The sequence below is a fragment of the Pinus tabuliformis genome, chromosome 3_2 (assembly GCF_031772625.1).
Source record: "Pinus tabuliformis cultivar Carrire ecotype Pingquan chromosome 3_2, CPIR1, whole genome shotgun sequence".
Classification (NCBI taxonomy): domain Eukaryota; kingdom Viridiplantae; phylum Streptophyta; class Pinopsida; order Pinales; family Pinaceae; genus Pinus; species Pinus tabuliformis.
In genome coordinates this window covers 245,715,368-245,727,947 of record NC_142302.1, presented here as the reverse complement: position 1 = coordinate 245,727,947, position 12,580 = coordinate 245,715,368, and the positions used below count along the sequence as shown (strand labels likewise).

The 12,580-nt window shown below is 38.2% G+C and overlaps 1 protein-coding gene and 1 pseudogene across 1 annotated transcript; both read right to left on the bottom strand.

Moving 5' to 3' along the window:
• Positions 1-1,934: 1,934 nt before the first annotated feature.
• Positions 1,935-2,931, bottom strand: LOC149180605 (protein PPLZ12 pseudogene; annotated as a pseudogene).
• Positions 2,932-6,802: 3,871 nt separating this feature from the next.
• LOC149180604 (protein PPLZ12-like) lies at positions 6,803-7,514 on the bottom strand. The gene has a single exon (XM_089416199.1). The coding sequence runs from the start codon at positions 7,372-7,374 to the stop codon at positions 6,838-6,840; it is 537 nt and encodes a 178-aa protein (XP_089272325.1). The 5' UTR covers positions 7,375-7,514; the 3' UTR covers positions 6,803-6,837.
• Between the last annotated feature and the right edge of the window lie 5,066 nt (positions 7,515-12,580).

Below are 12,580 nucleotides of genomic sequence, written 5' to 3'. Positions count from 1 at the left end.
ATTTTAAATGGGATGGCAAGACTGGTGAGGAGCTCACAAGGGCATAGGAGATGAATCCTTGTCAAACAGAGGAAAACATTAAACATGAAAAAACTTATAGGCAGAGCATGGCAGGCATGAATTCTTACCTAAACACTTCATTTGTTCAGTTAGAAATGATCATGTAGTGAAATGAAACATAACAGATTACATATGAAACAAGGGAAAACTTATGCTAAATTATCATACCACAGGAATCTCAGAAGTCAGAGCTGTGCAATTTCATTAGAAATCCATGCCAAAAACTGTACATTGAAAGCTTTGTTCTTCACCAGCTCTCAGCACTCAGAACTCTCCCCTCTCTCCTCCTTTCACTTTTACAAATAATTATTTTTATAAACTATTCTAAAACAAAAACAACAGAACGACCCAACAATCAGGGTGCTGTTTGAACTACAATTACAATAAATTAGAAAAGAGAACAGCCTTCTATTCTAAAATAATACAATGTCCATCTAAAAATCCTCTGATGACTAATAAACATGGAGCGCAAATCTTTTTGATTTCTGAGGTCTTGAAATAGGAAATTGGTTCCTATTTTTCTGTTACGGTTGATGTCTTTGTGGCGTGAATGAGGACCGGTTTTAGTGCCCTGGCGGGGTTGACATCACCCGATTCCATATCTAAAGAGAAAACCCTTTTCATTGTAGATATCTGTTATTGGGGCGCCTGCATCATTCGTGAAAGTGGCGGTGGTGATAGTGAGGGGAAAACAAGCCAAGACATCCAGTTTCATGGGCAAGATGTTCTAGCACTGTATGCGCAATTGCCTGTCCATCTGTTTTGAAAAGGGGCAGCGTTACATATAAAGTTCGATGATAATCAATGTGGAGGCAACAACTGTAGCTGCATATCCTTTCTGAATCGGAACTGAAGCCAGGAATAGACCGTTTACTCCTATTTCGATGTTTCTGTGGCATTCGGTCTTTGACTATTTTTGCCACCCAAAAGATAAGAACCGCAGATGTCATTAAACCAAGCCAGGAAGCCAGCATGTATTGACCCAAGCCAATAGAAGTCACAGACAGCAGATAATTTAGCACGTTGAATGGAAGTAATGGTACAAGCCGTAGAAGAAAAACAATCTTAAACCCCGATCTTCGAGTTGCTATAGAAACAGCTTGGAATTGTGGATAATCATTCAACTTGGATGCTACATAAGATCTTCCAATCATTTTTCCAACGATGAAGGCAGCTGTACAACCCATTGTAGATCCAATGGAATCAGCTATGAAACCAATTGGCAGCCCAAATAGGTATTCACCCCCAATTGTGAGGACGGATGCTAGAACTGCTAGCACTGTCAATGGGATATAAACTAGAGCTAAAACAAGAGGTCCCCAAGGATCTAAATTCTTATCAATCCAAACAAGGAAATATCTGAGCCTATTCTGGCGATGAAACATAATATGAAACCATTGCAATAGCTTGATTCCAATCTGCAAATTCCACAAACGCCTGGTTGCGATTCGATCGAACATTGACCAACGCTCCACGAGTTTATGGCCAGTGAAATACTCAGCAAGAAAGATGCACACAAAGGGAGTTGTATCCTTTACCCATCCGCTCTGTTCTCCTCTCCAAGTGGAACTTCATCATTTGACAATTCAAACTCTGTTTTGGGGACAAAATCTGTAAGCAAAGTGGTGGAAGAATCCCTGCCAAGAGGTCTTTTCCTGGCTACCGCCTCTACAGAACCATCCACTATCACTTCACTCTTAATCACCTGTACGTTATCAGAATCATCGGGAAATTGTTGAACAAGACTCTTCCCAGACCTTGAATTTATCTTTTCTTTTATTTGTCTTCTTACTCACATTTGTCCCTATTGAAATACGCTGCTTCAGCCACTGTTTATCTTTAACAGAGGTTTCTCGCCCAAATGTTGCCTTGAAAGTTTCATGAAGTTCTTTAATAGTAAGATTGTCCAAGGAAAAATCACACTTTGCAGCATCTGGATCTGTCTTTGGAATTACAGTCTGAGGTGGTGGTGATCTGCTTGAATTTTGTTTTTTAGTTTTTATGCTGGGATAGGAGCAGTCCAAATTCAAATTTTCCAAAGTATTATCTTCAATTTGACCATAGCTTAAAAGAGGAAAACTTTTCTCAAAAGAACCATCTTCAGCAAGGAAATTTGACACCGGATTCACACAGAAAGTAAAGGAACCAAGCAAATTTCATGCACCATAAACAGTATCAAATCCTTCGCAATTTTCTAAAGCAAATCCTGAGAAACACTTGATGCTTCCATAAGTCCATTCCTTATTTGCTCACTGACGTCTCTCACATGCCCTGGACCATGCAGAATGAAGACAGTCGTGTTCTTGGATGATGCCCCAACATCTTTTATTGTGTCAAAGTACTGAGTTATCATGACTAAATCCATGACTTCCTTCGAAGAAGTGCCGGGGACTTTATGGGAAAATTCTAACACATTTTCTCATAGCCCATCTGTGATAGCTTGTCTCTGTCGTGTAACCCCAACACCAGCAAGATATTTTGCCTCTGCATCAGCTTCCGCCCTTTTAACTTGTAGTATTTTGTCTGCTTCACCTCTAAACACACTTGCAAGTTGAAGTCGTTGAGCTGCATTGATCTCATTCATTGCCTTCTGTACTGAAGGATCCGGAACTATATCAACCACAAGTATCTATTGTATGCTATACCCATATGACCCCATTTCTTTTTCAAGCTCTTCTAACACAACTTTGGCAACATCGCCCTTTTGCTCAAATAATTCATCCAAATTCATCTTTGGAACATTTGCTCGAACCACATCAAACACATAAGCTTGAATTTGTTCTTGAGGATTTTGCAGCTCATAAAATGCATCGTCAGCATTCTGTTTCACAACACGATACTAGATGGAGCAAAATAATTGCACAAAGACATTGTCCTGAAATTTATCTGAAACCATATGACGAAGTCGTTGATAGTAAACTGGACCAATGAATATTTCACAAGTAAGCTCTGTACCAAGGGTGCCACTATAGAGAACCTCTGTGCCATGATAGTTGAAACCATATGAAGATAAAAACTGACAAAATTCATCAACAGTAGAGTCTGATGTATGCTTTGTTTTCTTTGTGCTTTTACAGAGGTAGGAGCTTGAAGTCGCTGCCAGTTGAAGCGCTGAAGAACAAATTACATAATCTAAAAAGCAACATTTAAATGATTTCTTCTTCAAAACCCTGTTTTGAAGAAGAATCAATCGCACACTGTCATGAGACGGAGTCTAACATCGGCTCCACTTGGGATGGCAGCTGCCGCTTCTTGGAGGTGCCAAGAACCGTAGAACTTTGGGAGAGCAGACATTGCCTCTACCCATTGGGCAATGGAGTCATCATCAACACAGCTGAAACTGAACTCAAACTGATTTGATCTCAAGACTGAAATGACTGAAAAATGACTTAACAATCTTCAAGCAAACTAAAACAAGATGTTGCCCTTATGGCTGCTTATTTATTTACAAAGCTACCCTACTTTGCTGTACAAACACTAGATCAGGTAACACTAAAATGCCAAATTAACCATTCAAGTAAACCTGAAAATGAAGCCGCTTGAGAATGCTGCCACGAAGTCACAGATGCAGTTGCTGGCAGCCCTTCATGCACGTACTGAGCCTGATCACGTACAAGACAGCCTGATCTATCAATCAAACTGAAAAATGTGTCCATGTATGCTGCAATAGGATCACGGAAGCCGGACTCTGTTGGCTGCCCCAACTCTGTGATGCATACTTCCAGCTGCACACTGTCAATGTAAACGACTGTAGGCAATTCTATGATATCTTTTCTCGAATGAGGAAGGATTTCCAAGAACTTTTTAGGGTCTTGGAAATCATATGGCTGAATCTGCTCATCGAGACACTGAATCTCCTTTTCGATTCTTTCAACAATTAACTCATACACTTTAGTTTTGAATCCAGGGAACCGTGTAGATTTCATCCATTGAAGCAAGGCATTGAAAACATTTTCATCAAATTCATTATCTGCTAACAGCTTTCTTATTTCTTCTACAGCTTCACACAGGGTAGGGTTTGCCACATACCCTTCCATTGCATGAATAGATCAGCAAGCGTTAGAATGTCTGGATCGAGTTGGAGTCGCCAGGTGAATGGTTTAGCATGCATAAGTATCTGAATGTTGTCCACCATCAACATCAGATCTGCACCTTGATTGCATGTACTGGGACAAGACAATCAACAAATTGAATGTTCTCCCCAGTATGGTCGCCAGTATGTTAGCGCTTGAGATTTCACCTCAGGCTGAGAAAGGTAAACCTCAAGGCAACATCAAACCATTCAGCCCCGTAGCTAGCCCTATGGGGCAAGAGAAGGCTCTCTCCGGTCAATCTCGGTAGATCCCAAATGGGTAAAACTGATATTAGGCTACTAAACCGATTAGAAAGATTGATTTGGGGTTTTAAATAACGGGGTTTTTCTGGGCTGCATGGGAAAAATCACAGCTTGAAACAGAGAAATATAATGAACAACACAGGTTATCGACTGAGGCAAGGTAGGCAAGAAATTTAGCATCAAATCTAGATTTTAAATGGGATGGCAAGACTGGTGAGGAGCTGACAAGGGCATAGGAGATGAATCCTTGTCAAACAGAGGAAAACATTAAACATGAACAAACTTATAGGCAGAGCATGGCAGGCATGAATTCTTACCTAAACACTTCATTTGTTCAGTTAGAAATGATCATGTAGTGAAATGAAACATAACAGATTACATATGAAACAAGGGAAAACTTATGCTAAATTATCATACCACAGGAATCTCAGAAGTTAGAGCTGTGTAATTTCATTAGAAATCCCTGCCAAAAACTGTACATTGAAAGCTTTGTTCTTCACCAGCTCTCAGCACTCAGAACTCTCCCCTCTCTCCTCCTTTCACTTTTACAAATAATTATTTTTATAAACTATTCTAAAACAAAAACAACAGAACGACCCAACAATCAGGGTGCTGTTTGAACTGCAATTACAATAAATTAGAAAAGAGAACAGCCTTCTGTTCTAAAATAATACAATGTCCCTCTAAAAATCCTCTGATGACTAATAAACATGGAGCGCAGATCTTTTTGATTTCTGAGGTCTTGAAATAGGAAATTGGTTCCTATTTTTCTGTTACGGTTGATGTCTTTGTGGCGTGAATGAGGACCGGTTTTAGTGCCCTGGCGGGGTTGACATCACCCGATTCCATATCTAAAGAGAAAACCCTTTTCATTGTAGATATTTGTTATTGGGGTGCCCGCATCATTCGTGAAAGTGGCGGTGGTGATAGTGAGGGGAAAACAAGCCAAGACATCCAGTTTCATGGGCAAGATGTTCTAGCACTGTATGCGCAATTGCCTATCCATCTGTTTTGAAAAGGGGCAGCGTTACATATAAAGTTCGATGATAATCAATGTGGAGGCAACAAATGTAGCTGCATATCCTTTCTGAATCGGAACTGAAGCCAGGAATAGACCATTTACTCCTATTTCGATGTTTTTGTGGCATTCGGTCTTTGACTATTTTTGCCACCCAAAAGATAAGAACCGCAGATGTCATTAAACCAAGCCAGGAAGCCAGCATGTATTGACCCAAGCCAATAGAAGTCACAGACAATAGATAATTTAGCACGTTGAATGGAAGTAATGGTACAAGCCGTAGAAGAAAAACAATCTTAAACCCCGATCTTCGAGTTGCTATAGAAACAGCTTGGAATTGTGGATAATCATTCAACTTGGATGCTACATAAGATCTTCCAATCGTTTTTCCAACGATGAAGGCAGCTGTACAACCCATTGTAGATCCAATGGAATCAGCGATGAAACCAATTGGCAGCCCAAATAGGTATTCACCCCCAATTGTGAGGACGGATGCTGGAACTGCTAGCACTGTCAATGGGATATAAACTAGAGCTAAAACAAGAGGTCCCCAAGGATCTAAATTCTTATCAATCCAAACAAGGAAATATCTGAGCCTATTCTGGCGATGAAACATAATATGAAACCATTGCAATAGCTTGATTCCAATCCGCAAATTCCACAAACGCCTGGTTGCGATTCGATCGAACATTGACCAGCGCTCCACGAGTTTATGGCCAGTGAAATACTCAGCAAGAAAGATGCACACAAAGGGAGTTGTATCCTTTACCCATCTGCTATGTTCTCCTCTCCAAGTGGAACTTCACCATTTGACAATTCAAACTCTGTTTTGGGGACAAAATCTGTAAGCAAAGTGGTGGAAGAATCCCTGCCAAGAGGTCTTTTCCTGGCTACCGCCTCTACAGAACCATCCACTATCACTTCACTCTTAATCACCTGTACGTTATCAGAATCATCGGGAAATTGTTGAACAAGACTCTTCCCAGACCTTGAATTTATCTTTTCTTTTATTTGTCTTCTTACTCACATTTGTCCCTATTGAAAGACGCCGCTTCAGCCACTGTTTATCTTTAACAGAGGTTTCTCGCCCAAATGTTGCCCTGAGAGTTTCATGAAGTTCTTTAATAGTAAGATTTTCCAAGGAAAAATCACACTTTGCAGCATCTAGATCTGTCTTTGGAATTACAGTCTGAGGTGGTGGTGATCTACTTGAATTTTTTTATAGTTTTTATGCTGGGATAGGAGCAGTCCAAATTCAAATTTTCCAAAGTATTATCTTCAATTTGACCATAGCTTAAAAGAGGAAAACGTTTCTCAAAAGAACGATCTTCAGCAAGGAAATTTGACACCGGATTCACACAGAAAGTAAAGGAACCAAGCAAATTTCATGCACCATAAACAGTATCAAATCCTTCGCAATTTTCTAAAGCAAATCCTGAGAAACACTTGATGCTTCCATAAGTCCATTCCTTATTTGCTCACTGACGTCTCTCACATGCCCTGGACCATGCGGAATGAAGACAGTCGTGTTCTTGGATGATGCCCCAACATCTTTTATTGTGTCAAAGTACTGAGTTATCATGACTAAATCCATGACATCCTTCGAAGAAGTGCCGGGGACTTTATGGGAAAATTCTAACACATTTTCTCGTAGCCCATCTGTGATAGCTTGTCTCTGTCGTGCAACCCCAACACCAGCAAGATATTTTGCCTCTGCATCAGCTTCCGCCCTTTTAACTTGTAGTATTTTGTCTGCTTCACCTCTAAACACACTTGCAAGTTGAAGTCGTTGAGCTGCATTGATCTCATTCATTGCCTTCTGTACTGAAGGATCCGGAACTATATCAACCACAAGTATCTGTTGTATGTTATACCCATATGACCCCATTGCTTTTTCAAGCTCTTCTAACACAACTTTGGCAACATCGCCCTTTTGCTCAAATAATTCATCCAAATTCATCTTTGGAACATTTGCTCGAACCACATCAAACACATAAGCTTGAATTTGTTCTTGAGGATTTTGCAGCTCATAAAATGCATCGTCAGCATTCTGTTTCACAACACGATACTAGATGGAGCAAAATAATTGCACAAAGACATTGTCCTGAAATTTATCTGAAACCATATGACGAAGTCGTTGATAGTAAACTGGACCAATGAATATTTCACAAGTAAGCTCTGTACCAAGGGTGCCACTGTAGAGAACCTCTGTGCCATGATAGTTGAAACCATATGAAGATAAAACCTGACCAAATTCATCAACAGTAGAGTCTGATGTATGCTTTGTTTTCTTTGTGCTTTTACAGAGGTAGGAGCTTGAAGTCGCTGCCAGTTGAAGAGCTGAAGAACAAATTACATAATCTAAAAAGCAACATTTAAATGATTTCTTCTTCAAAACCCTGTTTTGAAGAAGAATCAATCGCACACTGTCATGAGACGGAGTCTAACATTATCTAAATGTGCTTCTTGATGAAAATTATAGAGCTTTCCATGCCCAATTTCTCAACATTGAATACAACATTACAGCGCTATGCATACTTGGCCAATTAATTGATGCTCTTATTAATCTACAACTTAAAACATTTATTACTAGTAGAAGTCTCACTTGACTTCCTTTTGATTTCAAATAATCATTGGTTAAAAAATTCAAGGATTTAGTCAATATTTCCATGTGAAATGGATCTTTGACTTTAGTTTTATTAGAAGAGGATTGTGACTTTTTACTAGTGTCTTTGGAGTCCTTTGAGTCTTCCTGATTAGCAATGACCCCAACAGACCTTAAGTCCTTTTCAACAACAATTTCTTCTGCAAAATTAAGAACCAAAGTTTATTTTGTAGCACACTTAACAAAAATGGAAATATTAGTGGGAAAGGAAGCAGTATAATCATCTTTAGTAATGGAATTGTGAGGTTGTATAATAATGGGGAAGTTATTCAAAATAGGTGTAAATATATGATTAAAATATTTAACCTTTTATCTACCCCCCACCTTAATGTTTTTTAGCTATTTAAGTAACATGGCGAGAGTTTTATCATCAAAAACTTTTCTAAGAATAACTTTTTAAACTCCCTCCAATTATGGATTGAACTGGGTGGAAGGATATGATACCAAACTGATGCTCTACCTTCTAGAGTGTATAGAAATAATCTACAAGCAACATCATCAAAACGTACCACTAACATCTGTAGATGCAAGTGGAAGTTGCCAATGTGATCTTCAACCTTCTTTTTCTTATCATGATCGTACTTGGTAAGCAACTTTTCTAGGTTCTTTGGTAGGCAATGAAGGTTCCCCAGAAGGGAAAGGGGCCCTTGGGCCATCCAATCCAATTGGTCACTGGCCGTGTCTTCATTCTCCTCCTCCTCTTCACTCTCTAATTCTAAATAGTCTTCTCCTTCACCGTTCCAATTCTTGTTATTATCCAGTTTTTCATAATCTCTCAGTCGTTCTTCATAACAAAAATGAAAGTCCACCCCATCTCCTTTTAGATTTTCCCTAATAGGTGGTGGAAGATCCCTTTGACTATAAGTTCCTTCAAAAGAGTTAGTTAAATATTCAAGGCTCACAATAACCAATTCTTCCACTAAAGGAACCAACACACCAAGGTGGGTTTTCTCTTTCATTATTTTCTTATGAGGAAGAACATATGAGACAAGAAGTAGTCCAGGTGCTCTAGTAAACTAAAAAGTAATGGGCCACAATGTATAGTGTTGCACATAAGTAACTTCATAATCACAGTACAAAACTTGGTGACATGAATTGTCTTTCTCAAATATATGAGTTGGATTTGGGCTTGGAAAATTTCTACCTTGCACAGAAGGTTATTTATGTGAATGCGGTGAATTATCAAACATAAAAAGGTGACCCTCCTTCCAGTGCGAGAATTGTTGATGGTGTTGGATGCTGCCAACAATTAGGGGGTCTCCTCGATATGAACTACCAATTATACCTCACACCATTTAGAGTAGGAGCCCCATCTGGGAAATAGGCTTGGCTACCATATTCTTAATTATTTTCCTTGGCTACAATAAAGGCGCAAGATAAATGCATATAATTTCAAGGAAAACAATTAAGTTATCCTTGTGATGTATTCAATTGTAAAGTGTATCAAGGTTCTTTCACGAAAGGGAAGAGAAAGTTAGTATTTAAGATAAAGTTAATAGTAGTATCCTAATAAAAACACACACATCTATATGAAAGAATCATTAGTTATCTTGTCAAATGGTTCATAAATAAACAACGATCATGAAAGAAAGAGACACACAATTTAAATATGCATACTAAAGCCAAAGAAATAGTTAATTTTCATTAGTATGTAGAAACATAAACATACACTCTAAAAAATGAAATAATAGACTTATAATCATTTACGACATATGCATGGAAGTGCATCGGCTCTAAGAGCTTCAAATTATAAAGAAGAAATCCCAAGATACACCATTACCATGATGCAACACTAGTTCCAATAGTGGAACATTAAAGCAACTACTTGTTTCTCAAAAGACTAATATTCTCTCCTATGCCTAGCTTGAGAAGCCAAGGTAAAAATTCATTTTCTTGAGTTATGAGGGTGTATATATAACAAATGAGGTGACTCTCCTCCTCCCTTGTGAATCTTGAGCTTCCCTCATCAATCTAAGCTCCCATGTGAATTTTCAAATTCCTATGAGACCTTTGAGCTTCTACATGACTCTTCACATTCTATATGTGACCCTTGGGCTTCCACATATTTTACATTTTCTCATTTTTTGAAAAATACAATATTACATTTCCACAAATTTGTGGCAAAATACAATGACAAATATGAGTTTCATTGTGACATTTTGTGAAACCATGGCTTGGTGATGGTGATGTGGAACTTCATTGTAGTGTATTAATGCAAGGCTTTTCTCCTTTCCACTATATTCACATATTCATGATAGATCTTTCTTTTTCTTAAACTTCATTCTCCAAGAGGCTGGTTAGGATATGGAGTCTTCCATGTAATCTTGATCTTCCTTCTTTAGTCATGATCTAGTGCTTCGTTATCTCTTTGCTTGATGATCTCTTTAATTCTTGAGATTCACAAGTGTCTTCTTGTAAGAAATATTTGGTATCCTCCTTTAGCATCATCATGTCCTATTAATATAATAACACTTGAAAATATAGTTCACTCATAACAAGGAAGCATCAATCCCAAAATATCCTATTCTATCATGTTTCTCATGCAATATATTGACTGTGTTGGGACAGTGCACAAGACTGAGGAGTAGGTCAAAGGATTACATAGTGCATATGAGAAAGAGGAAGGAAGTGAGGGTCTAGGACCTATGAATGCACAAGGCCTAGTGGCTGAGAGAGAGGGAGACATGACTACACAATTGAGGAAATTAGGGAGGCAGAGATAACAAGCTTGCTCACTCTAACTGTGCAATGCATTCTTAGAAGGGAGGGTTAATGTACTACACAGTTGAGCACTACAGAGACTGAGACATGACCTAAATATTGACTGAAAGTGCACAGTGCAGGCAAGGTTGGTCAAGGAATGTGAAGTGGACAAGGTCGGTTGACAATGAATGAGCACTGAGATCGCATAGTTCATAGTTAATGGAGGTAGTTCTCTATGAGTACACAGTGCACAGTTCCAATGGGTAGAGGATGGTTAACTAAGGCTTATGACTATGCAGTGTATAGTTCCATGAGATAGAAAGATAAGTGTGCTTGGTCAGGCAAGTGGAGAAGATAATAAAACTCTAAAATTGACTAAGTGTGGGATTAGTATGGCAAAACAATGATACTAGAAGAATGTAACAAGACTTGGACATGATCACACACTAATAAATGACCAACCACATGAAAATGAGACACTAAGTACCCAAAATCAACATGAAGCCATTGAAACGACAACAAGACAAAACTTACCTCAAGGTGTGACACTTAAGATATACTTTTCAACACAAGTATCGCCTGCAGCAAGAAAAGTGCACAATTCCTTGAGAATGAGTCCAATGCAGGTACCTATGATATATATAACCCATTAATATAGGAGAAAGCACCAAATTTTCCTCTTAAAGATGTTCCATAAATGTCTTTCACAAAGAGTGACACTTCCCTTAACAAAAGATGACACTTTGAATTCCTTCAAAAAGGGACTTAGAAACTTAGGAAGCAAGCATGGGATGACTCTAACAACTAGAAATGATAGTTCACATGATCAAATGGAGGCTCCAAAGTTTGAATATAAGCTAAAATTCAGAGGGTGTTGTAGCAACAACAACACTTTTAATGGGAATTTTGGGGTTGTATGTCCCTCCTGCCAATAGGTAAAACAATAAGAAATTCCTCAACCTTGACCACAACCTCAACCTCTACCGTTGTATCCCCCTCATTGGCCACAATAACCTCCTCGACCATTTCCTCTTCCTCCATATGATGGTGGCTCGTTAGACTAATTCACGGTTTAGCTATAATAGGCAACATGATAATTTGGTTGTTTTTCCCATTGAGTAAATATTCTTGCATTTAGTGAGTCTTAAATTAAAAAAAGGTGCACCATTTAGGCTTATAATTACGAATATTTTACTAAAAATCTTCAGTTTTATGATTTGAAGTGATCTAACATATATCATAGTATATGTCATAATGTATTCATCATACATCTTAATTAAAGTAATATGCATATTTACAAGTATTCTTAGTGTTTCCTTCAGTCTGACAATTAGTACACCATAAGTTATTCTTTTGAAGTGTCAATGCCAACAACGATTTTTGCAGTTGCTCAATTTTGTCTTCAAGATTATTATCAGTCAATGAGATAGTGGACTCACCTTCAGCGTCTGTTTCAATATGCTAAGCCAACTTAAGAGCATCTTCATAAGCTTTAAATTGATGCATTCTCAGTGGCCCGTGGATCTTTTGAAGGATATCAATAGCATACCATTTAACTAATGTATTTTCATCAACGATAAATGAGATCTGGCACAACAATTCTGTGAATATTTTGTAAGTTTATCTCATTGATTCATTGGGTCATTTTTTAATTTGCTTTAACTTCTGTGCTACCAGATTTTTTACATATTGGACCTTGAATAGAGTGAGAAATCTCATTTTGATTTCATCCTTTTATTTTGGTTACTTCTATATAAATTTGATATAATTGCAACTACTCAAGAAATTTAATCTAAAA